The following is a 26,776-nucleotide window of genomic DNA, read 5'->3' on the forward strand; positions in this document are numbered from 1 at the left end:
TAGTAACTGTTGCATATAGATCTGAATAACATGGGTATGATAGAATTTATTGTTGTATCCATGGCATTCCTTTTGCGTTTACGACTAAACAAAAATTTAAGAAGTAAAAGGGGTAGTCTAACTCCGTCTTGAAGTGTGATTTTTTAATATGATTCAAATCGGTTTTCGTTATTCCAATTAGAAGACACGACGAAGACTGCAAATATTGGAATGAAATATTAAAATTTCTTGAATGATTGAAAGAATAATGAATCATTTGACTCAGCATCGTTTTCATTCAGCATTCGAATAATTATAATATATTAAGACATTCGAATAATATTAATTTATTCACATAGCGATTAGCTTAATAAATAATTCGAATAGCGTTTAGTTCATCATTCAAATTTCGAATGCATTATTCACATTCACCCATCTCTAATACAAGAAATATACGTTATTGCTTGTGAGAATTCTACTATACTGAATGACAGCCCACACACTGTAACAAAAAGATATGTATTGCTGCTCTGTGAGAAATAGGTAAGACGGTGCTCAACTAGTATCGTACATAATGTATGTACATCTTAATATGTAATCTCAATATTTTTTTGCGAATATTACAATATATTGAAACTCTCTAAAGATAACAACGAGAGAAAGTATAAAATTTACATATAGACGGATATGGTAATCTGAAATCTTCCACTTTATTTAAATGGTGTGATACTATATCGGATCCATTTTATTGGTTTTTTTTTCTTATTATAAAAATAGAACATTCTAATTATATGTGTTTTTAATTGATATAAATTCATCCAAGTAATGTAACAAAAATAAATGACACTCATTTAAAGCACGTATAAATTTATTTTGTTATGAACATGTTTTACGACCTAACTCATATAAATTAGTCACGCATTCTTCCTACATAATAAGCGTTCCACGATAAAATGTCATTACGAAACTAGCTGTGCCCGCGTGTTAGTTTAAATTAACTTAATTTATAAAAAAGGTTATGTGAATTATTTGATACTTATACCATCTAGGGGATTTTTTGTGAATGTTTTTTACTAACATAGATTATTATACGTAATTTTATACTATGGAAGGGTCAAACTAAATCTCACGATTCGCTTAATCCGTTTGAACAAAAAATATACAAAGTTTAAGTTTGAGATATGAACCACTCAATCATGATATATTGTTGAATTCTCAACCATTAACAAACAGACTTCAATTATAACAGTAGCTGATTTTGATTATGTTGCTAACTTTTAATTGATAATTAACGGTTATTAATTTCGTCCCTAGTTAATTATTGAAAAAATATTTATATATTTGATACTATATATTATAATGTGGTATAGATATAATATTAAATTATCTGTGGTTGGGATATCGTTCTCTTACAATGATTACTAGAAAATATAAGCTATTTATAAGTAATGATCAATCAAATCAAATCAGTAGATATTACTATTTATTACTAGTACTAGTAATAAAACTAATATACTTTCATCATATCTAGCCTTGCATTCGCTAATATAATTTGTAGATTATAAACATAATTTATTAGTATTAGTGTTTATTTTTATTATAGTTTTAACGACTGGATTTAATGTAACAAGTAATAAGAATGAATAAACTCTTAATAATAATATTCTTCAAATGTTGGCAGTCGCATGCATGCTAATAGTAGCGGAATTAAACAAAATAATCAATTAATTGCTGATATGGACTTCTGCAAAATAACATTCAGTTCAGTAAAATAATAAAGCCTGCGAAAAATTACTATTATTATATTCCTAGCCGACCCGAGACTGCGTCCATGTGACGGGATATATTGATCGACAAATAGTAGCCTATATGCTATAGCTATCTCCATCCCAAATAATATTTTTATACTTTTTATATTATGGTCGAGCAGTTAAGGCTAAGAGATAATAATCAAACAATCTCATTCATATTTATGATATTAGTAAGTATAATTATGATGTTGTAGAGACATGTCTTTACAACATCGCCTTCATTAAATATTTTGTTTGCGGACAAAATTTCCCTTCGTATAAGCCGTGTACTTGCACAACACGTGTGTGTTACAACTTGCAGCAAGCAATTTTAGGTGATTTATTAACATCACGGGGCATTCTATATATGCATTTTATACCTAACAGTTTTACAAATTAAATGGAGCTATCTCAAATTAGCATTACAATATATATACAAATCTGGCCAGTTTGAACTCATGTGACATAAACTTGAGAAGTTTTAAGTTTGTAATAAGCCCTCAAATTATATTATGAGTGTTGTTTTACATTGGACTTAAGAGCCTGGACAGGCGAGGCAGCCATAAAGTAAAATTTTGTTCGCGGACATAATATGATTCGTATTTTTTATACTACAAAGGTAGCAAACATAAACCCATTCCACCTGATGATAAACGGTTATTGTAGCCTGTGAATACCTGCAACACCGGGGCTGCCGCGCGCGTTGCCGGACTTGAAGAAACCTTAATACGTCCCCTTTGAAGATCCCTATACTGTTGTCTCTAGGGTAAACTTCACCATGCTCATTTCATAGACTAAGCATTTACGGGATGAAAGTCCTTTAAAATTGTACTGTATGCGACTATTTAGATTCTAGCCTATTAGGATGAATTCTTCAATGACAATCCGAGCGATGAAAAAAGATGGCCGTGGGCGCCATTACAAACAATTTCTCTGAATATAATTCGTTGTATAAGCGGTAGAACACACGTCTGCGCAGGTCTTAACAGTTTCTCTTGAAATCGGAAAGTCCTTTCACTTTAATTGCATATTTTTTACCCTAATCACCTAATTTACTCTAACGAACATTAACAATCCGATTTTACCCTTGTTTCGATATTGATGGAGTTTATTAGACATTGATTGATTAAGAGCCCCCTTAGATCACAGGTAGGCTTGACTTTTGCCTTTTTCGAGGTCATGGGCGTGTGGAGGGAGTATTCTTTTATACGATTTATTTAGTTAATTACTAAGATTGCAATAGATAGGATAACAAGTTGTTGTTTACGGACAATAATATTGTCAAATTTTTATGGACGAAATATAATAAGTATTTTTTATACTTTGCATGTTTAGTAAACAATCTTGGCATGTTTTTTAAGTCACTGTCATTTAAGAATGAGATGCACAAAAATCAATAATCAATATATATATAAGGTAAAACTTTTCTATTCTAGCAGTTTGTTAATTGTATGCAATGTTCATCATCATCAATTCGTCTGAACATTGTTTTCCTCTATAGATTGTTATAGATATCGGTCCTGAACCACTTGCATTCGGACTTTCTGATACATTGTGCAGTTATTTAAAAAAATATACATCATCATTGTTGACATAATATGATATATTCTCATCATTATATCAGCCGTTAAAAGTCCATTGCTGAACATAGGCCTTCCCCATAAGTGGGATTTTGCCAGTAGTTGTCACACTTGGCAGGCGAATTGGCAGCCGCAGTTAGGCTCGCTGTTGCCAAATCCTCGACCATTAAGTTTCCTTAATCGTCTCTTACCATGCTAAAAAAAGGAGATCCCAATTTCTTACCATGCTAAAAGAAAGGAGGGGAGACCACAGGGCTATATATATGCTATGCTATATGTTATGCATTAAAATATATCTTATCCGTTTTATTTTCTCGGTTACAGTTTAATTTTTTGCATTTTTGTAACAAATGCCCTATCTGTGCAAACTTGTAAAGTGAAGTTTGTTTTTATTACGTAACTAGCTGTATCCCTCGGCTCCGCCCACGTCAATCAGTATGTAAAGTATGATATGTGCTAAGTTTAGTTTCATTCAAATCCGTTCTGTAGTTTTTACGTGGAAGAGTAACAAACCATCCATCCACGTATGCTACAAACTTTCGCATTTATTATTTTAATATAATAAGAGAGTTATCATGGAGAACATAAAAAAATGGATAAGATATTTGGTATCTACGTAATAAGTTAACGATATATTTATCGTCAGTAAATGATATATATTATTAATTTAAATTGGACTAAATATAATAATCATACATTGTTGTTACTAAAATTATGAGATATCAAATTAAATAATAACCGGGTTATCATTCATAATATTATAAAATTATAGATAATGTTGGTTTATAATTTGAACTATTAATATGCACAATATAATTAGTGCAAATAATATTACGTAGATATTTGATATCAGATTGACGACTATACATTATTATTTGTATACAATAATCATAATTATGATTGTATTTAATAATAAGTAATATTTTGTAAGTGTATTACAAACGCACTAGACAGTATCCTCGGCTTCGCTTGCGTTATTAATATGACGTATATAGTCGTGTAACGTCATATAAATTTATATATGATATAAATTTATATGATGTTACATGACTCTGTGTCTATTCTTAGGCTTCTGTCATCCTTGACGATAAACTAGAACTTGATAACTGATAGAATTTTTTTTTATAAATACATACATATACAAGAATAAGCTAGCTGAAGTAGCAATGGGCTGGTCATGTAGCTCGAAGAACAACCGATAGGGAAGAAAGGTGCTTCAGTGGCGACCCCGTAGGGACAAACACAGTGTAAGACGACCTTCCACTAGATGGAGTGACGACCTGAAATGCATTGCAGGGAGTCAGAACATTACAAATGCATACTTATGAATATAAATATTTGTGTTGTACGGGGATCGATCTGGTGATCATTAGAAGGTCGGAAAGTGCAGTAGTGTGTTAACCTGATGTTATTACCAGTACATAAATTACTTTCATGTTGTTATCAAAAGACAACCCGTTTGGGTTCGTTTTCAAATAATTTTATTAATAATAGTAAGAGGGAAAGGGATTGTTAGCAATGGAGTGTGACAGCCCCATTGCTAGCAATATACCTTATTAGGTCGACCTCCACGTGGTTCTCCCTGGAAACCATCATGAAAAATTCTTGTTGAATTCGTCATGATGGGCTAACTGACCTACTTCATCCTCACCTATCATTCTTCACTGGTGCCCCGCCGGTGTATACCGATAGCGCGGGTGGAGTTACCATTCTATTATCATCCATTTAAAATAATAATAATAGTAATTCTTCACATACTTATTTTAGTATTTTTTGTAAACAGGAAAGATTGCTACTGTCCGTACTGCCGCAACACGTGGCAATGGAAATGAAGAACGACATCATCTCGCCGGTCGAGGGCCAGTTTCACAAGATATACATACAAAAACACGAGCAAGTCAGGTAAATTCAAATTTAGCATATATATCTTGTTTTACTATATTTGGCACAATTGGTAACAAAATTTCTTTTTATTCAATTTAGAAATGAATCAAATACATATGCTGACGACTATAACTCCTACTGGGGTTAGTTAGATGTAATATCAATTGTTATTTTTGTGTCGCTTATATGTCTATATTTCGCTAGTACATAAAATTCCAATCTTGCCATTATAATTTAAAAAATAAAATATACAAGAAGATCCTTATTAAAATTATAAATGTGAAAGTGAGTTTGGTTGTTTGTTAACTTATAATGCCTTAACGACTTAAACAGTCGCTATTATAATAAGGGAATTTGGTATACACGTACTATGTGAGATGGAGGAGGATATATGCTATTTTACTTTTTTTTATCTCGGTCAGTAAACATATCCCGGTCACGCCACGCAATTTATTCAAAAACTTAGCTATTTGTTAATTTTATGCACCATTATTTTGATAAAAAAATTGTTAAATTTGTTTTTAATTCTGCAAGTATAGAAAATCGTTCCATATTATTCATTTTAAAATCTCATATTAGCCGTTAAAGTGTATTAAATAGATTAAAATATTATATAAGGTACATAATGCTTATTTTAAAGACTATATCTTGTTATGAACGATGCGAACTTGGACTGCATCCAATTTGATCTAATCTCTCGGAGATTTAATACCTCATTCCCTATTACAATTTTAATATGAATTTAAACACTAACTACGTTATATTATTGATCATGTTCAAATTACGATTACGAATGTGCTGTCAAAAGTGACAGCTAAGTGATACCAATAATATTAAATGCGAACTAATAGATCAAACCGGCCGAGTCGTATGACACGTGTGTGTCATATAGATGAATAATAATGTTGTATCTAAGTGTATTTACTTATGTTTGACACGGACACTTGCCGTTATTTTAACCCATCTAATTGACCAATCGCAAAGTTGGTTTGTAGCTGTATTATAAAAATAGCTATGGACGCAATTACGTATTCGCGAATAAAAAAATCGATTACATTAATTTATTTATTCGTATTTTTTCTATGTAAAGGAAAATGGAAAGTCTCTTATTTAGGCTAATGTAAAAATCGCCCAGCTCAGCCAAGAAGTACGAAATGCTTCCTGGGAATTTATACTCATTGTTTATGAACGTTTTTACGCCATCTACGAGGTTTGTATGTATAAAAGTTTTTAAAAATTTTATTTTACAATTATTCAGGTAAATCAATTTTATTGGACTCTGTTTTTTTCGCCGTTTCCACTGTAGGCTCCTTGAAAGTCTTATTTAGCTGCCCTATTGTAGCTTTTTTTGTATGAGTACCAATTTGGTTTTTCGGGCCAAACGAATAGGGGGGTGTTCGGTCACCGTAATGGAATTTTTACTCAAAAACTACGGACAACAAGAGAGGTGTGGGCACAGAATGCTCTCGCGCCCTGGGATCTGCCACACGAGCTTTGAGGCGTTGAGCACATCGACGTAGAATTTTCCATCATTGTTCTTGATGGACAATCCCCCGAACATCGAAAAAAACAATCAACATTGTCTTGACATTTGAGCGGGATTTTCTTGATTTTTGTTCGTGGTTCCCCGGATGTCTTCCACTCTTTGCTTTCACGGCCATTCTTGCCGAGTTTCGAGAGAAACCATCTATTGCTCTTCAACGGAAGTATAATCAATTTGTGACAACTTTACAACCAGAACTGAAGCATTGTTAGGCACAAAAGGAAGGGGTCATGCGCTTACCTGGCCTCCCCACTCCTCTTTATATAACACTTTTATACGAACTTTTTCGTATTGTCTAGCATAATCAATTTGTACTTTACAATAGATTGCTTTGAAATATATAACAATTTAGCCCCTTTGGGGGGTAATTTGTTATTATGTGGAGCTATATTCAGCTCAATATACTGTGAAAGGTCTCGCCAAAATCTGTTTTTACGTAAAACGAATTAGTGTATTAACATAGACAGAGAACATTTACAAAATCACACAAAAACCATCGGTTTCGGTCCAGTGTTGCTTGTGCTATATTACTTATAAACTATTGCTAATACTACTATATATCTAAATATATTTAATGTAAATTTTTTGGCTTCGTTACCGTTTTATTGTTATATATATAATGAAAATGGTTGTTTCGCTGAGCATACAGCTCACCGAAGCAGCCTATCAGAACAACTGTGGAAATTTCTGGTCTATTCTATTTATTCTCTATTCTTAAATATATATCTATTTATATTAAATTATGAGAAGTAAGTAAAAAAATTTTAAATAAAGAATAGACCAGTAATATAAATAAGATTTTATTATACAATTCCAATTTAATACAACAAATCAATTCGTTTACATTTGTCGGAGTGGGAGATTGGGTATTTTCCAGCAATCGAGGTTGTGATCTTTATTTATTAACTTATTCGGGATGATGTATTTGCTATTCGCGTAGCACGGTGGGGCGGGTAAAAAATGGAATCCATTAGAAGTCTAACCGTGCGTCTGTCACCGGGTTTGTGACGAAGCATGTGAATTTCAGTATCCAGGGTTAAGCAGAATGTGTTCATTCCATTAAAATTATATTTAGTTATTATTACATTTTTATTTGTAAACCCCGTATGCTGTTTGTTCTTTATACATAAAAGTTAGGAAGACTAAGCTTTCTGTTTAAGTAATTTTACTGTTTTATAAAGGTTATATTTGTAATTATATATTAGTTATTCATACTATAGTTTGAGAGAGGAAAGATTTATTGTAATATATTAAAAAAATATTACAGAAACTGTACCTATAATTATGGTAAATCAATAAACACTTAGTGGATTGTACATTAATGGAGATGAAAATAGACGTTAAATACGGCATTCTTCTTTATTGTTCATTTGAAAAGTCTATCAGTAATCATCTATTGCGATCGCGTGTGTGTCGAAATACGTGTACTCAAAACTCAAATGTCAATAATATCTTGGAAAGACTTTGTTATTATTTATTTTTAATTTTAAATTATCTATAATAAATACTATTGTTTTTATCTCCAGCCAGCTCGTATTTTGAGGAGACAAAAGAAAATATAAATATATAATTAGGTTTAATTAAAATAGACTCTCCAAATTCACAGCACTTTGGACGGCTTTGAATGTTTAGTGAATGCACAATTTGCATACTCTACTCTTAGCTGCAAATCAGCTCTTTTGCAGAGCTTGTTGTCTTGTTAAATTTATAAAGCGAGTTTTGTGTTAGGATTACATTTAGGTTCTAATAGAATATTTTATTAACATCCGAAGTGTATTTTCCGACATATCCATATTTAATGCAAAATCCACTAAGGAAATTACTAAATTAATGTATATTATATATACATTTATCTAGTTGACCCATTACACGATCCTGCAAGTTGTTTTATAAAATATTTAATATTATCTCTTCTGATTTGTCAAATCATTGTGTTACCACAATCTACATACCCACCAACATATTCTAAACTAATTGTTAACGCTAACTGATTATGCTAATCATTGTCAACATAAGTGGTACTCTCGTTAAGATTAAAGTGTTTATCGTTTACTAATTGCTCATGTCCGTCAACACCGCCGTTTACTAAATTATGTTCTAACAAATATATTAGGATTTCTGCTGTCATTTCCAATCGGTGTAAATGTAAAATCATTTATCACACCACGCCACACCGTATTATAGCTTTCTATCCCACGCAATTTATTTTTTAACAATTATTTTACATTTTATTATTACTGTTTATAAAACGATATTACGTATATCTTAAGTTATACTATTAAGTGAACATAAAAAGACTATAAAAAGATAATTTGATAATAGGCACTAAAATTACGTTGAATATATAAAGATAAATAACTATTATTTGTGTAAATATACCACAAGACGATACTTATAAAAGTCAGAAATTACAGCATTAGACAAATCTAACAATCTACTACTATATAATTATTATTGCTTAATAATAATTAATTGACGTACATATGTTTGTTATTTGTAACATATCAATTCATTCTAAAAAAAAAAATTATGTAAATAATAAGATATTAAGTTTTGTGTCCACTTACTGAGTTATAGATAAAGAAATTAGGTCAAATTACACGCTAGTATATGCCATGTTTAACACGGGATCAATGACTTTATCGCACGAGTTTGTTTGGGTGTGAGGCCAATTTATTGCCTTTAAAATACTTTAAGAGCGTTTATACTGAAGTTTTACTGAAGTATGCTAACATCGGGGTTATAAATTTTCAAAAACATTTGAACAATTTTCAATATTTCCGATTGATTTATTTTTATAGAGTGCTCTAATAGTAAACTAAAATGTTTAAATATGTAAAACAAGATTCATATGAAGCCGTCATTGTAAATTTGGATTTTTGAAAGTATTTGAGAACTTCAAAAGCAAAATATTGTACTGGTGCAAAAATTTTAATAGTAAATGTACATGCAACTTATTTTGTGATAAACGGTTTAGTGTGTGTTTTAAATAATAATAATAACTGCCATATAATAACAATAATCGCCTTGTTCTCGAGCTAGGATATCTTGTGTTGTGAAAAACTAACGAACACCCAGTATGAACTAATTAGAACACCCAGAATGAACTAATTTAAAAAGTTGATAACCTAAACTGTTCCGGTTTCCGAATCGAAACCGGTATATTCATTCGGCCGTGTGGTCCGGCATAGAATGATTCACTTTTTCCGTAGGTGTCGTTAGAGGCGACTAAGGGATTTTAATGGTCGAGGGATAGGCGAAACCGTTCCTCTTTAAACTTAAGTTTAAGGGGAAGCCTTTGTTCAGCTGTGGGCAGTTAACGGCTGGTACAATAATAATATAATAATAATAAGTTAGAAATTATAAAAGTTATTCAATTGTTTTTGAATATTGACAAGGAATTTCGATGTGGCCATACTTAACTATGAATGGATTTGTGGTCGTGTCGAGTGTTGGCTTGTCGTGACACGGTGCTCTTATTTGAGGTTCATTACTTTGTGACTCATCGAATGGCTAATTTTACTCTAGACCATATTCCGAAGATAGTCGTTGAATTCTATTTAACGATAACGATCTCTATAAGCTATAAATAACATAGTATTTCGATTTCGACCCTCCAAATATCTTTTCGTATTTTGAAGTGTTGCATAATATTGTAGTAAAATGTTATAGTCTCTGGTACTATACAATATAGGGGAATCAAAAATTGTATATATTTTTTGTAGTGGGCTTAATACAGATATTAACTTTATGTTTTAATAAGTAATAGTTCATTATGTATATTTACACTAAAAATATTATTAAGTACCTTTAATTTTAACGAATTATAGTTTTGTAGGACAATTTTAATAATTATAAGTCATTAAATAAATGATAAATAAGTAATGGATAAAATAAATAAACTTCAATATATTGGTATAAATGTTGTAGAAATTTAATTTTATTAACATTTGTTTGCACGATAAATTAATTTCAAATAATTAGCTTTCATATTTTATATTAAATTATATCGTAAATTAAACTATTTTGTTTGATGTTGTAATGAAGAGAATTTTGGTAGCTACATCGCTCCTAATTTCAATTAAGTTGCTCATCAAAGAGGCGATGGAATTTATTTTGGCCGGAAATTACTTGCTGATTTTTAATTCTGCATAACAATCGATTTATATGTTTATAATTATCTAGGTCTGATTGGTGGCATTGTTTTTTTTATAATTAGTATAAAAAATATTTATATATCTAGGACAAGAGCCGTTTGTGTAACAAATATCGAGGACACGGTTCGTCTGTCGAAATTTTGTATCTTCCATATAAAAGTCAATTGTTGTTCGTTAGTCTCGCTAAAACTCAATAACCGCTTGACTGATTTCAATATTTTTTATTGTTTTATTCGTATAATAACGGGGTGGTTGAAAAGAGAAAAAAAAGTCGGGAAAACCCTTCAGGTCTGCTGAAAAATAGAAAACTTAAATATAGGTATTTTTTATGGAATTCACTATTTTGATTTACTTTTAATAAGAGGCAATAGGATTGATAATCCTTGATCATAAAGTTGTAATAAAATATATTGTAGGTAATATGAAATTCACAGCGCCATCTAATTAAAGGTAAAAGTAATTTAATATTTTATTTTTATATGAATATTTAACGTTTACATATTGAATTGAATATATATGGAAGACTTGTTCTCTTATTTATTAATAAACATTAGCTTTTAACTATAACTTCATTCTGCATAGAATTTCATATTACATATAGTTGATACAATAGATTCAATAAAATAAGGCAATATATACAATAATTGCTTTAAGTACACTTAACGCACATTGTATATAGATGACACTAGCGCTATCGAGTTATTATAATTGTATTTCAGAATAAGCCTGAACAGAACGAGAGTGTGGGACAAACAATTTAATTACGACACAGATAATTTCATTTAAATCACTTTAATGCTACATTCTCCCACGGTCATAAAATTGTATAAAAGGAAACTTTTTGTACATTTAAAGTGAGTATTTTTTTTATTGATTTATTGTATTTTTCTAATTATGTACATTGACGTTTGGTATTTCGATGCGACCTTTTATCTGATTTCCTTATGTCTGATTGTTTATTATGTCACTCTCATCATATTTACTAAGTAACTTATATATTAGGAAAAGATTTGAGGATTTCTGATTTTATATACAATATTGGGTTTACTTTGTACTTAGAGGTACGTAGTAAAACTTTCAATATTTTACACTTATTACCTTGCAAAGACAGTCTGTAGCGTTATTATTGAAATAAATTCTAATCCATTGATATTGTGTGGTTTCGAACTCTCGAATTGCAACACTATCGACAAATTGGTTCAATTCTACACAACGTTGTTATTAAACTAAAATAATATTGGGTTGATATTGTAATCGGTTTATTTGGTACTCTTGACGCTATTTTGATGCATATTAGTGTGACTTGCTCATGTAAATGCGATTCTAGTTCTTATATATGTATTTACTATTTCAGTAGTACAGTACAAATTGGTATTAAAAATGAAAAATTAAAAGTGTTTATTTTTTTTAAGACTTCAACATTACAATATATGGTTGGTGGTATGAAAATTGATTTAAGTGGACTATAGAAACTTATAATAGGGCTTTATTACTGTTGTAAAATACCGGCATAAGCGAACAAGTACAGACAAGATGTAGAAAGGTGACTTCGGAATATTCTTGTTGTAAACAAGTGTTGATCGATCGTCCTAGGTTCACTTTTAGTTACAAACTTGGATGAATGCTTCACTGAAGCACCTTAATTATGATTATTTTATTCTGAACGCGCGAAACGGCCGCCATCGGTGATTTTTGTTTTTTCTCGAATGTTGTCATTTTGGGCAGCTCTGATTGGTCGCGTTTGCTGACAGGTTGAATGGAAAGGGAGGGCGCGGGACATTTGAATATATTTGTTTTAATGTTCTAACAGTTGGTATCACCCAGTAAGCATAGCAATGCCCGTGAAAAATGGATATTAAAGTTAGATTCAAGTATAAATTTATTGATATTCCTCTCGATGTTTTGGTGACTTGAAAGCGGTTTTACCCACGGTGTTTTAACCCTTCTTTGCATGATTTTTTATTGGTGAAATAAATGAAGGTTATATAAAAGAAAAATTGTTAAAAAAAAAGTTTAAAGCTATGTTTTTTTTCTGCAATGGACATTAAAAAGGTATCGGGACACGATCAACTTAAAGTAAATTAATTCTTTTATATAATTATTGGGCATTCAATGTTATGGTGGAAATTTCCACCATTATGCAAAGAAGGGTTAACTTTATAGTCACATTTAGTACTCAGTATCTTAGGAGATTCTCTCCGTAGATACATTACATATTAACCATGATGGTTTTGCGATACCTGCTGTGAGAGTGGATGAAGAATTCGAGAAGCATGAAAAGAAACTGTAAATATTGATACATAATTTAATTAAAAATTTAAGAAATTCTTATTTGATTTTAACAGAACTTGGCATTGAAATGTGCAGAATGTAGGTACCAAGTAGATTACTGATAGCTACTAAAATAAATTATTGACGAACATAAAGTATACAGTCCAACATAAACACGTTAATGTATTATGCTCTAGTAAATTTTTAAGACGTTTTAATTGTTCTTCTAATAAATGTTCAGTAACAGCATGTTACAAATACAACCATACGAGAAGACTGTTAACTCTTATTATAGCTTTTACAATTGTTAATGACTTGTTGTTAATGTGTTTTAGACGATTTGTATAACGATTACTGTTTCTAAAGCACTAAGTATATAAATATCAAATGGTTTGCTGTGTAGATGTAACATTTATAATTTTTTTTTATAGACACCTACATATTTTATACATTTAAAATAACTATGTTTAGTACCTGATGCAAATCGCCTTTATTGAAATAGACTTACATACACTTTTAAATTGCCATTTGTTTAATTTTACTGCACGGTTCGGAAAGTTGTTATCTGTTGAGAAGAGCCTGCAAGAAAATTAACAGTTATTCTTTTAAATCTTTGTTAATAGAGTAGTGTGATGGCAAATGAATATTTTTTTGCTATTGAATAAATTAAAAATAAAAATAATCACCTATGAGTCGCAACATTTGCAAGTGTTCATTGAACGTTGCTTTGTACTCAAAATAACAAAAACAATGCTTAAATATGACTCGGTCGGATCCCTGTTAGTCAGTGGTGTTAGCGTGTGAATCATTGTATTAATTTGATCCTGACTGGTTAGCTCATAAGAAAGTTCTCTAAAGACTAATTAAATACAGTATAGTATTAATACTATATTGTATTTAAAAAGTAGTCTCCAGACTCGTGAGAAGTAGAATATCGAAAAGAAATAACATATCAACCGTTTTTACAATAGACATGTTACTGTGACTTTCTACTGTGGGATTATATTTACTTTTTTTATACCATTAAGATGGCAATCAAGCATACAATCCATCTGATGGTAAACGGTCACTGTAGTTTCTGAACGCTTGTAATATAAGGGGTATCATATGTGCGTTGTCGATCTTAAAGAAACCTTAATATGCATTTTTGAAGATTCCCACACTGTAGTCTCTAGGGAAAACCTCGGTAGAGAGCTCATTCCTGAGCCTGAGTGTTCGCAGGAGAAAATTTCTTTGAAACTACACTGTGCGTGACCATTTAAATTCAAGCGTGTGAGGATGAACCCCTTGTCGATGGTGAGCGGTGCTATGATAACATGTATGATAGTGGGATGATCACTACTATCATCATCGTCAGCCACCTCGATTGTGGGCATCATTTCAAACAACTCTTTTTCTTATGCTCCTAATATTTTGACGTGATTTTAATTGTTGATGTAAATTGTGTTAGAAATATTTTGTAATCTTCATTAAGGCAGTTTTATGCTGCAGTAAACTCTCTACGTCGCGACGCTCAAATAAACTATAACAAATTTATTGAGAGAATGAAATGAGAGATGTTTGCAAATCTTTCGCATATTTTGAATGTGAAAGCTAATAAAAAGTTATATCCGACTGCGTATTATATTGAGGTTTACGACTTTCATTATAATACGGTAAATAATCTCCCGTTTTAAATGTTATTCATATTTTTTTGAGATCAGTAATCTATTTATCTGCCTTCATACCAATTCTTTTTCTATCTGTACATATGTTTTTTGGTTCATCATCGTTATCATGTCAGCCATTAACTGTCAATGGCTGACATGATGAACATAGGTCTCCGCATAGGAAGGGGGGGGGGGGCGGTTGCCAGTAGTTCCTACGCTTGGCAGGCGGGTTAGCAACCACAGTAGTAGCAAAGCCTATTTGGTGATGTTTTAGGAAGGACGCCGTTGCCTGTTCCTCGACCATTTAGTTCCCTTTTAGTTGCCTCTTACGACACCCACAGGAAATGTTTTTTTGTCCTGTTTCATAACTCGTATCATGCACACTCGGTCAAATGTCGGTCAATGTCGTCGGGTCAAAGAGATACCTTAAACCTCAGAGAGAATCCATTCTTTCTGATTATTATAGGTTTGTCTAGCTCTCCTCTAGATATCTATTATTTATGAGATACTATGCAAAAGTGGTAGGATTCTCCTATTTTTATATAGTATGCCATTTAGATCGTAATATTGAATATGCCGACATATAATATTATTGTCATAAAACATTACGTTAAATCCCTTTACTTATATTATCAATCAATATAAGTCATTTCACATATCATATCACAAAATTATAAAATGACAATACTCATAACTCAAATGACAGCAGAAGAACTTATGATCAAACTCAAGTAAATAAACCGCAAATTTACCATTACGCTCAGTATCCCGTTAGCGAAGGGTGATTCGCTCCGAACATTTAGGGAAACACATTTAAGGAAACGGCATTCCCTAAGATAAAAAAAGTATATCTGTTTTACTAACTTTTTACATAACCAACTTACTTATATAGGGGAGAGAAGGGATGCCGGCCTTTAAATACTAGCAGTATTTAAAGGCCGGCAACGCGTTGGCGACTCCCCGGGTGTCGTTAGTGTTCATGAGTTATGGTGATGACTTGCCATCAAGTGAACCGCACGCTCGTTTGTCGCCATTTCACATTTAAATAGCAATGGAGATTAGCAATTCCATTGCTAGTAGTATATTCTATTAGGTCGACCTAATCACTGTTCCTCCTGGAAATCATCGTGACTGATTTATTTTTGAATTTGTCACGACGGGCCTCTCATCCCACTCTGGTGCCTCGCCAGTGAATACCGGTAGCACAGGCGGGGTCACCGTTCCATTGTCAATTATTAAAAAACTTATTCGTACCTCCAGAAAATAGTTTGGTTATGTGAAAATACTTCAATTCCTAGACATGATTTATTGCAGTTGCAATATTTAGTTTTTGTTTACTAAAGAAATTTCTTATATCGACGGGAATTACTCTTTGCGTCGACGACAGAAAAATAATCTGTCCTCACCTGTAGATACTATAAATTTATGTATTTATTAGATGTTGGCACAAAGTTAATTAGGTCACTGAAATCGATAAAGATGATTGATTAAAATGTATGTATGTATTTTCTCATTTATCTATACCTTCATCATCCTTACAAATATTATAAATGTGAAAACGAAATTGTTTATATGTTGAATTGTCACGAAATTTGGCACACACGTATATGTACATATATTTTGGGATAAAGGACATAGATTACTTTTATTTGTCGATTATAGCCAATGTTAGCAATTTTAAATTGAATACAAGATATTTTATTTCAATATGATTTGAGATTATACGGCTGTGTTGTTGTAGCATGTGAGAACTGTATTCTTGGAACGATTGTATTTTCAGCACAGGAAATGTTTCCTTTCATACAGCTATCGGAATATACAAACAATCATTACCTTCATCCTTGTCGTTTCTTTGGCTTACTACCAAACAAACATTGAATATGAAGGCGTGGATTGTAATTGATCTAGATGATTTGCTTAAATATATTATATATTTTAACAGAAGGAGACGTTGTGCAAAAGTATTTTGCATGTGTCTGTATATTTCTAGATTTATTCCACTCTTGTATCTGCTCTAAGCGTCTATGCTTGCATTACTTTGTTTCAGTTTAACGGGTGGATTATGGCAGTGAAAATACAAATTAAAGCGCATGTAGACATAAAATCTTTAGTTCTCAGGAATAGCAATACATTAGGGATACCATGGGCGTTTAATTTGTATTTTATGATTTTCATGGTACTGTTTACCTTTAAACGTGCCAGTTATCACTTTCCATCAGATTGGTCTGTTTTTTGCATTAAAAAATTGTAAGTTGCTTAGAAAAATATACCGGCCTCATTTCGAATTATGAAGCACTTTGTATATTTAATACAATAAATATCCGTGTCTATAGAAATTAACCTAAATTAAAAAAGGGATCTGAAAGGTCATGCTACAAAATCAAGAGATTGTATAATAAGTACACTAAATGTTAATTTTCTTACATACATTGTTATATTTCTATGCCGTTTTGTATTATTAATCTTACCAGTTGCATAATTGCAACGTTAACACTCAGGTAAGTTCTTTTCTTAATTGGTTTGTCCCGTAGGACGAAATAAGAATTGACAGCGGCCGCTCCTGTCTGCCTATATAATTTGCCTTTTTGAATTAAAAATGTGAGTTATATTTTTAAATTAAAGGTCATACCAATTACTCTTTGTCAATTTGTACTTTCGTCTTGTGCAAATTACATATTAAACACAAAGAATTGTCTAGCAGCTATTTCGTTAATTAACAGTAGGTTCTAAAGTAATGGTGTTGTGACAATTATAAAAACAAACGTAAAACTAAACTCGCCCAGATTTTTAACCTAGGATTTTTAATCCTCTAGTTTCTTTCTAATGTACCTGTTGTAACCAAGTAATAGTAATAAAAAAGGTCGCCAGTAGAATTTCCAATCCAAGATAAATATTTGTAATTTCCTTCTTTATTGTGAACTAGATTCAAAATATAATATGCGCTTTATATGAAAGAATAATGCAAGCTATTTTGCGATTACCAATATGTACCGTGAAGCCTTTGATGTACTGCCTACTAAGATTATTAAAATACTAGCCGTGTTCTGCGTCGTTACTTACGGAACTTGAAATATGAAATAACTTATGTGTTACCCTCAGTATATGGTTTATCTGTGTACCAAATAATATCAAAAACTGTTCATCTTTTTAAACATAAATAACAAACAAATATCCAAACGTCTTTATTGACTTTTTACTTCAATGTAGTGTAAATAGGTATAACAAATGAATATACATAAGTATACATATACAACATATTTTACCAGAAAACAAAATACAAATTGCACCTGGCCCTTCTAGTAGTCATACTCATCGTATCAAACTTGCGACAGGTGGGTATCATTTTACAAAGAAGCCCTTTAGTAGTGCCCATCAGGTGTGTCCAATCGATATGTGTGACGCGACGCCTTTTGTTTGTATATTGTACTAAGTGCTGTAATCCATCATAGCATCTACGAGACAGTGTATATCAATATACAAATAATTGATTATATTATTAGTTTCAAATTGAATTATTTTTGAAGTTTCATTTAATGTATGTGAGTGTCGGGCTATGGAAATTGTAATCGTTAGGGGTTAATTTGAATGTATATTGAATAGTTAATAACTACTTTTACCTGCGACTTCGTTCGCATGATCGTAATACGTAAATTAATAATGATAAAAAGTAACCTATGTCCTTCTTTTATTTTTTTTTTTCTACGTGTATAGTAGGTATGCCATCACCAGATAAAATTATGTATTTTTCAATATTTTAAAGCCTTAAATCAAACTATTATATCATTTGTGCTTAAACAAATATCGCACATAAGTGTTGTAAAAGCCATGGCCATTTATCGTCAAATTTATGAAGCATTGTTCTGTTCATTACGTAAATGTCTACATATATTTAACAAACAACACAATAATATAATGGAAATACTTAGGTCAAGGTATCTAAAATATTAGCTATTGTATTAACGCGAAACCTAAACTTTAGGGCTAAAACATTAAATCATATTCTTTTTACGAAATATTTTATATTATATATCTAATTCATATAAGAAAGAAAAACTTCAAGTTCTTAGCGATTACCTGTATAAATTTATGGCATTCTTCACAACACTTCATCGTCATATAACATACTGCCGTAAATCAGTATTTTACTGCAGGAAGCTTTCGTTTCTATTATTGTAGTTTTACTATCGTAATATTTCTGAAATCATAGACATTTTTTAAATCGTAAAATCAAATAGATAATTTTGTGATTTATATCAGAGTATCGTAATAATATCACGGTTCTATTACTGTAACAGATTTCTTTAAAATTGAAAATAGAATGGTCACTTGCTTGCGCTATCGGTATACGCTAGTTGGGTGCCAGTGAGTGATGATAGATAAGGATAAAGTCAGGTCATTTGGCATCGTGGCGAATTCACTAGGAATTAATCACAACGGTTTCTAGGATACTGCGTGGAAATTGACCTAGCAGGTTTACGTATACGTTTATTTATTGCTAAAATTAAAACTAATTTACCTAGATTGTACATACTCTATGCAACTTTATATATATAAATTATATGACAAATGTGTACTATATTACTCCCATTATTCTATTATATAATATTATTTTCTTATTCTACATCCACATAAGTGAGAAAAAAGAAGCTTTTATCTTTCTCCGTTCTAAATAAATGAAAAAAAGAAAGACATTGATGGACTGCGTGAAAGATGTTAAGGCCAGAATGGGAGTGAATGCGAAAATAACTGCGAATAGAGATGAATGGAAGAGGAAAACGTGTTGCGCCGACCCCAAATAATTAATTAGGATAAGGGTAGGAAGTCGATAATGATGACCAAAGTCAACCAATTGTCTCGCTGATTGGTTGACTCATTAAATCACTAAGAGGCAACAAATGACTCTTTTATTTATAATTCTATTAAAGATTAATACCACACGTGTACTAAAAACAAAAACTTTAAAATAACTAGACAAATATAATTACGAAGAAGGTAAATGCCCTCTTTGTAATTATAAGTACCAAAATGTTATAGTAACAATTAAGAAGTTTCGCCCATAGCAATGTATCAAGATACCAACATGCCTTTGAAGTTACCATAGACATTACGGGTATAAACTTTAATAATGTCACAACTGCCGAAAACTTTGGACATTATTTATCTGAAAATAATATAGTTCGTGTACGGTGGCATACAATAAATAGTCGATCGTTATGTTGTAAGGTAGCGACGCTCAGATTCTGTTTTCCGGGTATTTATCAACATGGATTGTTTTGCTTCATTAAGACTAAAGGGTTAGTGGAATAGAAAGGTTTATTACTTGTGTACAAGCACTGTAGTTGAAAACATATATATTCGAGTATGTTTCTTATCTATTGATATAAATAAAATTCAATTACTGACTGTATTTATAGGCGCTTACAGCGCATCACTTCAGAACGGTTGCACCTACTTGGTTAATCTTGTTTGTCCAGACAAAATTAAATGTCGTATAGAAGAAAATATCTGAAAAAGTGAACGGAGAAGTTAAAAAATATCAACATAATAGAGAAAGAGAGAGGGGGGGGGGAGATTTGCTCTTATTTTTTCCGTTAGTATATCCATGCAAAGCCGGGGAAGGTAGCTAGTTTTATATTATAGTGAAAGTGAAACCGGTTTGCGTGATCATATACCTCATATTGGTTTACCCATCTAGGTCGTTTTTAGTAATAGCACTAGTATAGTATATATTATCTGTGGTAATATCCTGTAAGCATTCTCTTAATGTATCTATAGATATAAAAGATGTCATATCCTAATATCATCGAGTCGAAACTACTACTGCTTCTAGATTCATGAAAATTGTTCACTTTTACGTATTTTTTCTATTACTTTGAAAGAAAGTATGTATTAAAATTCTTACCTTGAATGAATAGGATGAAAACTCTTTTAGTAAATTTTAAAAAATTAATATTTTTGTTACCTGAGTGGGCAACAAGTAGAATGTAGATAGCGTTGTAGTAGAATATTTTCTTCTACATGTCAGTATAAATTTTAAAATGAACAAATAACAATGTGCTGCAATTATTTAAATATGCAGATCTTTGTTTCATTGATATTAATTTATTTTCTATCCAAACAATCGCTTGTCGAATTTATTATCCTATTGCAATTTTTTTATCTGAACCAATTTCTATTCCTTTGTTTTTCTCATCTCACGAGTAACCATTCGTGACTAATTGAAGAAAATTAAAAGAACAATTAGGGTTTGTGTATAGCGATAAAAATATTATATTATCTTTACGTCATTGATCTAATAGTATTCTAGTTATCAAACTGTAATGGATTTTAATACGATTAATATAGGCATTAAAGATGAACTATATATATAATGTATAAAACTGTATAAGTACATTCTAGACACGTCTACGTACCATTACGCAAGCTGCCCGCAAAAGGAATGACATCAGACGACAGGAAGTCTATTACCGCACTTGATCCTTTTAGGCTAAACGGATATTCAGCTGATAGGATTGTCTGGAAGTCCCCTCTCAGCTTTCCACTGCTGCTGTTGCCATTACTCGACTATCATAAATGTATATAGGGTTGACAGACATTATTATATACCATGGTAATTTTTATTAAGGCCTAATGTAACCGTTGTTCTTCATCCTAAATAAAACGTATATGTACCATGTAAAATTGTAAAATTATCTTGATTTATAAGTTAGTAATATTCATATCACGTTAATTTGTCCACATTTCAATATTACTGTTACGAGACTCATTATTACATATGGAAATTTAAACACCACAGAGTTTATAGAGTTCCGTTATATATTTTTCTTTTAGGATTAAATGCTATTTAGCATTAAGCCTACGTTCACTTTCGTGTACCATGTATCTAATCTATGTAGTGAAGAAAGTTATTTAAAATAACTAAGTCTAAAATTATAATATATATAGAGTATCTAATTAAGAATATTACAAAAAAGGAAAGGTTTGATTGTTTGTTTGTTTGTAATGGATAAACTCAAAAAATACCTAACCGATTTTAATAATTCTTGCACATATAGAAAGCTACATACATTTATCAGCGAGTATCATGGGCTATGTTTAATTTCTTTTAATTAGATATCTTCTATCTATTCAAAGCCGGGGCGAGTTGCAAGTAAGGTACAAGAGTGTCAATATTTATTTACCGACAATTTTCAATCCCATCCACGTAGAAGGGTGGCGAGCTTACTGTCACTACTAGCTCACAGATTAGTTAGATTAACGGTGTTTTCCGTCACTGATGAGTTTAGTTCTGATTGTACGTCGCCGCTACTTAGTCTTTTTGAGTCAGGGTAATGATTCATTAGGTCATGATGTTTTAATGATTATATACTTTATTACTACAGATAATATGATCTGTTATTAAGGTCATTATTAAAGTCATACATTAATAACAACATCACGGGTTTTATAAAGTTCAATATACATAAATATAATTACAATACATTCGTGGCAAGAACCTGTTAATTATGTACTTAAATGTAAAGACATCTACGCAAATGTAAAAAGTTTTATAATGTTATAAAATTGTATGGAAAGTGTGTATATTTGAAATGGCCATCTTTGTTTTCAACCGACTTTAAAAAGGAGGAGTTTCCCAATTCATTAGTATTTTTTTATATTTGTTACCTCATAACTCCGTCAGTTGTAAACTGATTTGTAAAATTGATCCCATAGATAAAAATTTTATCGAATTCGATTCAGTAGTTTATTTTTTAAATTAAAATAACCGGTTTTGATATGATTGAGGTTGTTTTTTTAGGGTTACAAGTTTTAATTATAAATCTTGTGTTTGGGTACCTATGTATCTATGTATATATATCACCTTTGCGGTTGACTAGTTAACTTTAACCACAGTTTATCTTTTTATTTGGCCACCCCTTGTGTACAGGGATTTTGGTAATTTTTATTTAGAATAGATTTTTATTTATTTTTTTTTTTTTTTGTATTTGTGACCAATAATAAAATATTTTCTATTTTGTTTCATCCCCTCGCAGTGATTTTGTCACTTTATTATCGTAGTAAGATGTTCTGTATTTGTTAGTCATACAAAATATGTATATTAAATTAATTAAACAAAAGCAATAATTAGTAGTATATTATAAAATATTAGTATAAGTATTCTATGATGTCCATGATGCTTTTCATGAGTACAAGCGACAGTTATCGGTTTTCATTAGATGCGCTGTCATCATGGGCGACAGAGTTATGCCCATGGTACTGTTACCACTTTCCATTAGATGCGCCGTCAGCTTGTTTACCATTCTAAGTTGCATAAAAAAAAGAAAAAAATATTATGATTCTTCTTTCTTCTTAGTTAACGGAAAGATGAGCATAGTTTACAATAGATTAACTTTTGATTATTCTGTAAATATTATATTATATAAAAGATGTATCGACCAGGAGCTTTAGTCTCGCGATTTCAAATCCTACTCCGTCGGCCCACTTAATAACACCAATGCCTTGTAATTAGCTTTTGATCATGTTATTAGATGAATTATTCATGCATGAGTATCCGGCATCCGGTATACACCGGTAGGTATGTAGGCACTTGTATAATGTCAAAATGATTTTATCTAAACATTGATGTTAGATAATATCACTTTGACATTACATTGATTTCATACGTTCTGTGGAATTTGTATTGAGAGGGAACTTACGCGAGATTGATTACTGGCGACCCGTCCCGGTTTTGCACGGGTAGATAAGTAGATTTTTTTTTTAAATAAAATATAGCTAATATTCTAGCTTTCTATAGGTGCAACTATTTAAAAAATGGGTTAGGTAATTTTTGAGTTTATCCATTATAAACAAAAATCATATCTTTACTCTGTATAATAATTAGATTTATATATATATATATATATATATATATATATATATACATATATATATATATATATATATATATATATATATATATATATATATATATAAGAATCTATGTATTTGATATAAGTCATTATTATTAATTGATACGCATTCATCATTTCAGTTTAGTGCTGTCCATTGCTGAACGTAAGTCTCTATTATAAACTGCCTACCACTGCCTATCATTGACCTGTAACACATTCGAGGTCAAAGCTTCATCTAATGGATGGATCGTCCTTCAATGCGTTTGTCTGTACGGGTTCGACCCTCTAGGATAGTTTTTTAGTTATTGGTTATTTGAGCTGCATAATGTGTCCATTGCCATTTGTACTTGTTGATTATATTGGCTATATTAGCTAAGGTTTTTTGTGTATCCTTATTTCGGATGCAGTGATGTGTTTTAGTTTCCGCAACACTTGTTCGACCGAGTTGAACTACTTGACTAATCTGAAGTGGGAAGTTTGATTACTTACAAAATAGCCTCTTATGGCGGTTACGGGGTATACGGGGTTCTGCTTGTAAGAGGCTATTTTATTAGTAATCGCAAGAGTTGTAGTGAGGCACTTACGACTATATAATGAGTGAAGATAACACCAAAATCACCTAAGACTATTTTAAGGTACTTTGAAATAATTTGGATCTCGAAATTGACTCCATTACGTGGGAGTTATAACTGTCCAAATCACAACTTTCTCTACTACAGAATTTTAAATATGCTAAAAGACGAAAAAATTTCGAAAGTATTAATTTTGTAAGCCGACAATGGCAGTCGAGAGATTATTTTTCACTAAGAATTCCCTGAACAATGTTCGGCGTAAACAATGAAACCGTCTGATTATGTGAACCCCAAAGTCAAAGTTCACGCGTCGCCAATTGAGAAACATCTAGATTTTTATCTTTACAATTTCAGTTCCCTGGTTTATTACGGCTGTAAAGCTGGTTCCATTAAAATACAAATTTCCTTCGTCTTAAATTATAAATATGAAAGTTTGTAAATATGTTTGGACACTGATTAAATTAAAACATGAAATTCATTTTATGTTTTACGTTTGAGTTTAGATGTTTGTTAGGCAATAAAATTTGTATGACAATATCTTGTTATACACGTGAATAATTTTTTCTAGTAATTTACGCAGGCAATGCCGTGTGTTATAAGCTAATATTTTAATTCATATGTAAAACATGTTAAATAATTATTTCTCTTACATTTTTAATGAATCCGTTATTTCAAACTAAAGTTAGTACGTATTGGTAGCGCAAATAAATTATTATTTTATGAAATAGTTATAGGCATTAGTTATTGAGTCTAGATTTAATCTGATTTTCTAGTAGTTTCTATGTAAACCAGTATAAGGAATATCGCAGCGTCACTAGTTTTAATGAAGATGTAAATTATTCGCCAAGATCTATCTTAACGAATAATAGATCTTAAGGAATATTAAACATATTCAGATATTCATTAATTCAGAATATATATATGAATATTTAAAATTCAAATTATAATTTGCGCTATTCAATTGTAGTCTTTAATAATATTAAATGGGATATATTTACAACTGTATACAAATTCCGTCTATACATGGAGTAATTTATTATTTTGATCAATCGATAATCGTATTGACCCAAATTTCTACACAAAATTAAATGCGATGTTACCACTTTATAGTGGTAACATCCACATATTATTATTACCACAAATTATAATTGGCGGTACATAATTCGATTTCAGTTAATGAAATGTATGATAGTTTTTTGTGCTAGGTTTTATCACTACATCTAAAGTTATTTTTTTGTTTCAGTATATTATTCGCCGATATCGTGGGCTTCACGGTGCTTGCATCACAGTGCAGTGCGCAGGAGCTTGTGAGGTTGCTGAATGAACTTTTCGGCCGGTTTGATCAACTTGCTAATGTGAGTATGGAATTATTATTTATTTATTTAAACTTTATTAACCTATAAAACGTGGTACAAAAGGCGGGTTTAATGCTAAATATCGTGCTTTATCTCTCTTCTAGAGAAAAAAATGTACAGAGCCATCAGTTTGAATATCTCTAATTAGCTTAATTGTTCTGCTACTAGTGTACTGAACTTATGTGACTGAACCTTGCTTTGAGATATAGTAATAAATTACTACAACTTAAATACGTCACAGTGTGTTATCTGATACCCATAGCTGTTCATGTCTAGGAATTTGCACTCTACGTTAGGAGGGTTGTTGATTTCTCCATAGTCTAAGGAACATTGTGGTTTTTCATTTTAAGTCATGTAGTATATCATAATTTCAATCTTTCCATCATTATGTCTATGAGACATAGGCGACTTTTATATTTATTATTAATACTAGCTTTTACCCGCGACTTCATTTGCGTGACCGGGGTATATTCACCGATCGGGATATACAGAAAATAGTCTATATTATTTTCCATCCCATACAGTACATGTATACCAAATTACATAGTAATTAGTTTAGCCGTTAAGACGCTAAGGAATGAAATGAAATGAGTTTATTTACATTAAATAGTCTTAAAATTATTAACAAAAGCCACGTAGTACTATTTAGGCACCTGTTTAAATACCTTAAGCGATGTAGGCTTGCAAGTATTAGTAGTAACAAACATATTCTCCTTCACGTTTATAATATTAGTAAGGAGTCTTTAAACCTAATAAGTTTCTGGGTTTATAGGGATAGAAACAAAATATCTTTATTCATAGAAATATTTCTATAATCGCCGATATTTCAAATCTTTAACACCATACTTATAAAATAGGCGTTAATAGATCACTAAAATAAACGAAGTGCGTGCGTAGGCTCATATTCCGACAAAATCGACGACGACGATGCAGACCGGCGCGTTGCCTCGCATTAATTTGAAATTCTATGTGATTGACTGTTTGGACGTGGGTTTATTGGGTTAAGCGTCCAAAATTATACATGCTTTCTAAATCCTGTATCAAACTCGACAAAAATACATGTTGTATTTTGAGCATCGTTTCAAAACTTGTTCTATACCCTGAT

At 31.2% G+C, this 26,776-nt stretch overlaps 1 protein-coding gene across 1 annotated transcript in view; it reads left to right on the plus strand.

Moving 5' to 3' along the window:
* Nucleotides 1–26,776, plus strand: part of LOC113517375 (Ca(2+)/calmodulin-responsive adenylate cyclase-like) — a 79,862-nt gene that overhangs the window by 13,584 nt on the left and 39,502 nt on the right. The window contains exons 3-4 of the mRNA XM_052901391.1: nucleotides 5,133–5,251; nucleotides 25,560–25,671. Of these exons, the coding sequence (XP_052757351.1) occupies nucleotides 5,133–5,251; nucleotides 25,560–25,671 (231 nt within the window). The remainder of the gene's footprint in view (nucleotides 1–5,132; nucleotides 5,252–25,559; nucleotides 25,672–26,776) is intronic.

The sequence above is a fragment of the Galleria mellonella genome, unplaced genomic scaffold (assembly GCF_026898425.1).
Source record: "Galleria mellonella isolate WM207_F2 unplaced genomic scaffold, CSIRO_AGI_GalMel_v1 utg78, whole genome shotgun sequence".
In the NCBI taxonomy this organism is placed as follows: Eukaryota; Metazoa; Arthropoda; class Insecta; order Lepidoptera; family Pyralidae; genus Galleria; species Galleria mellonella.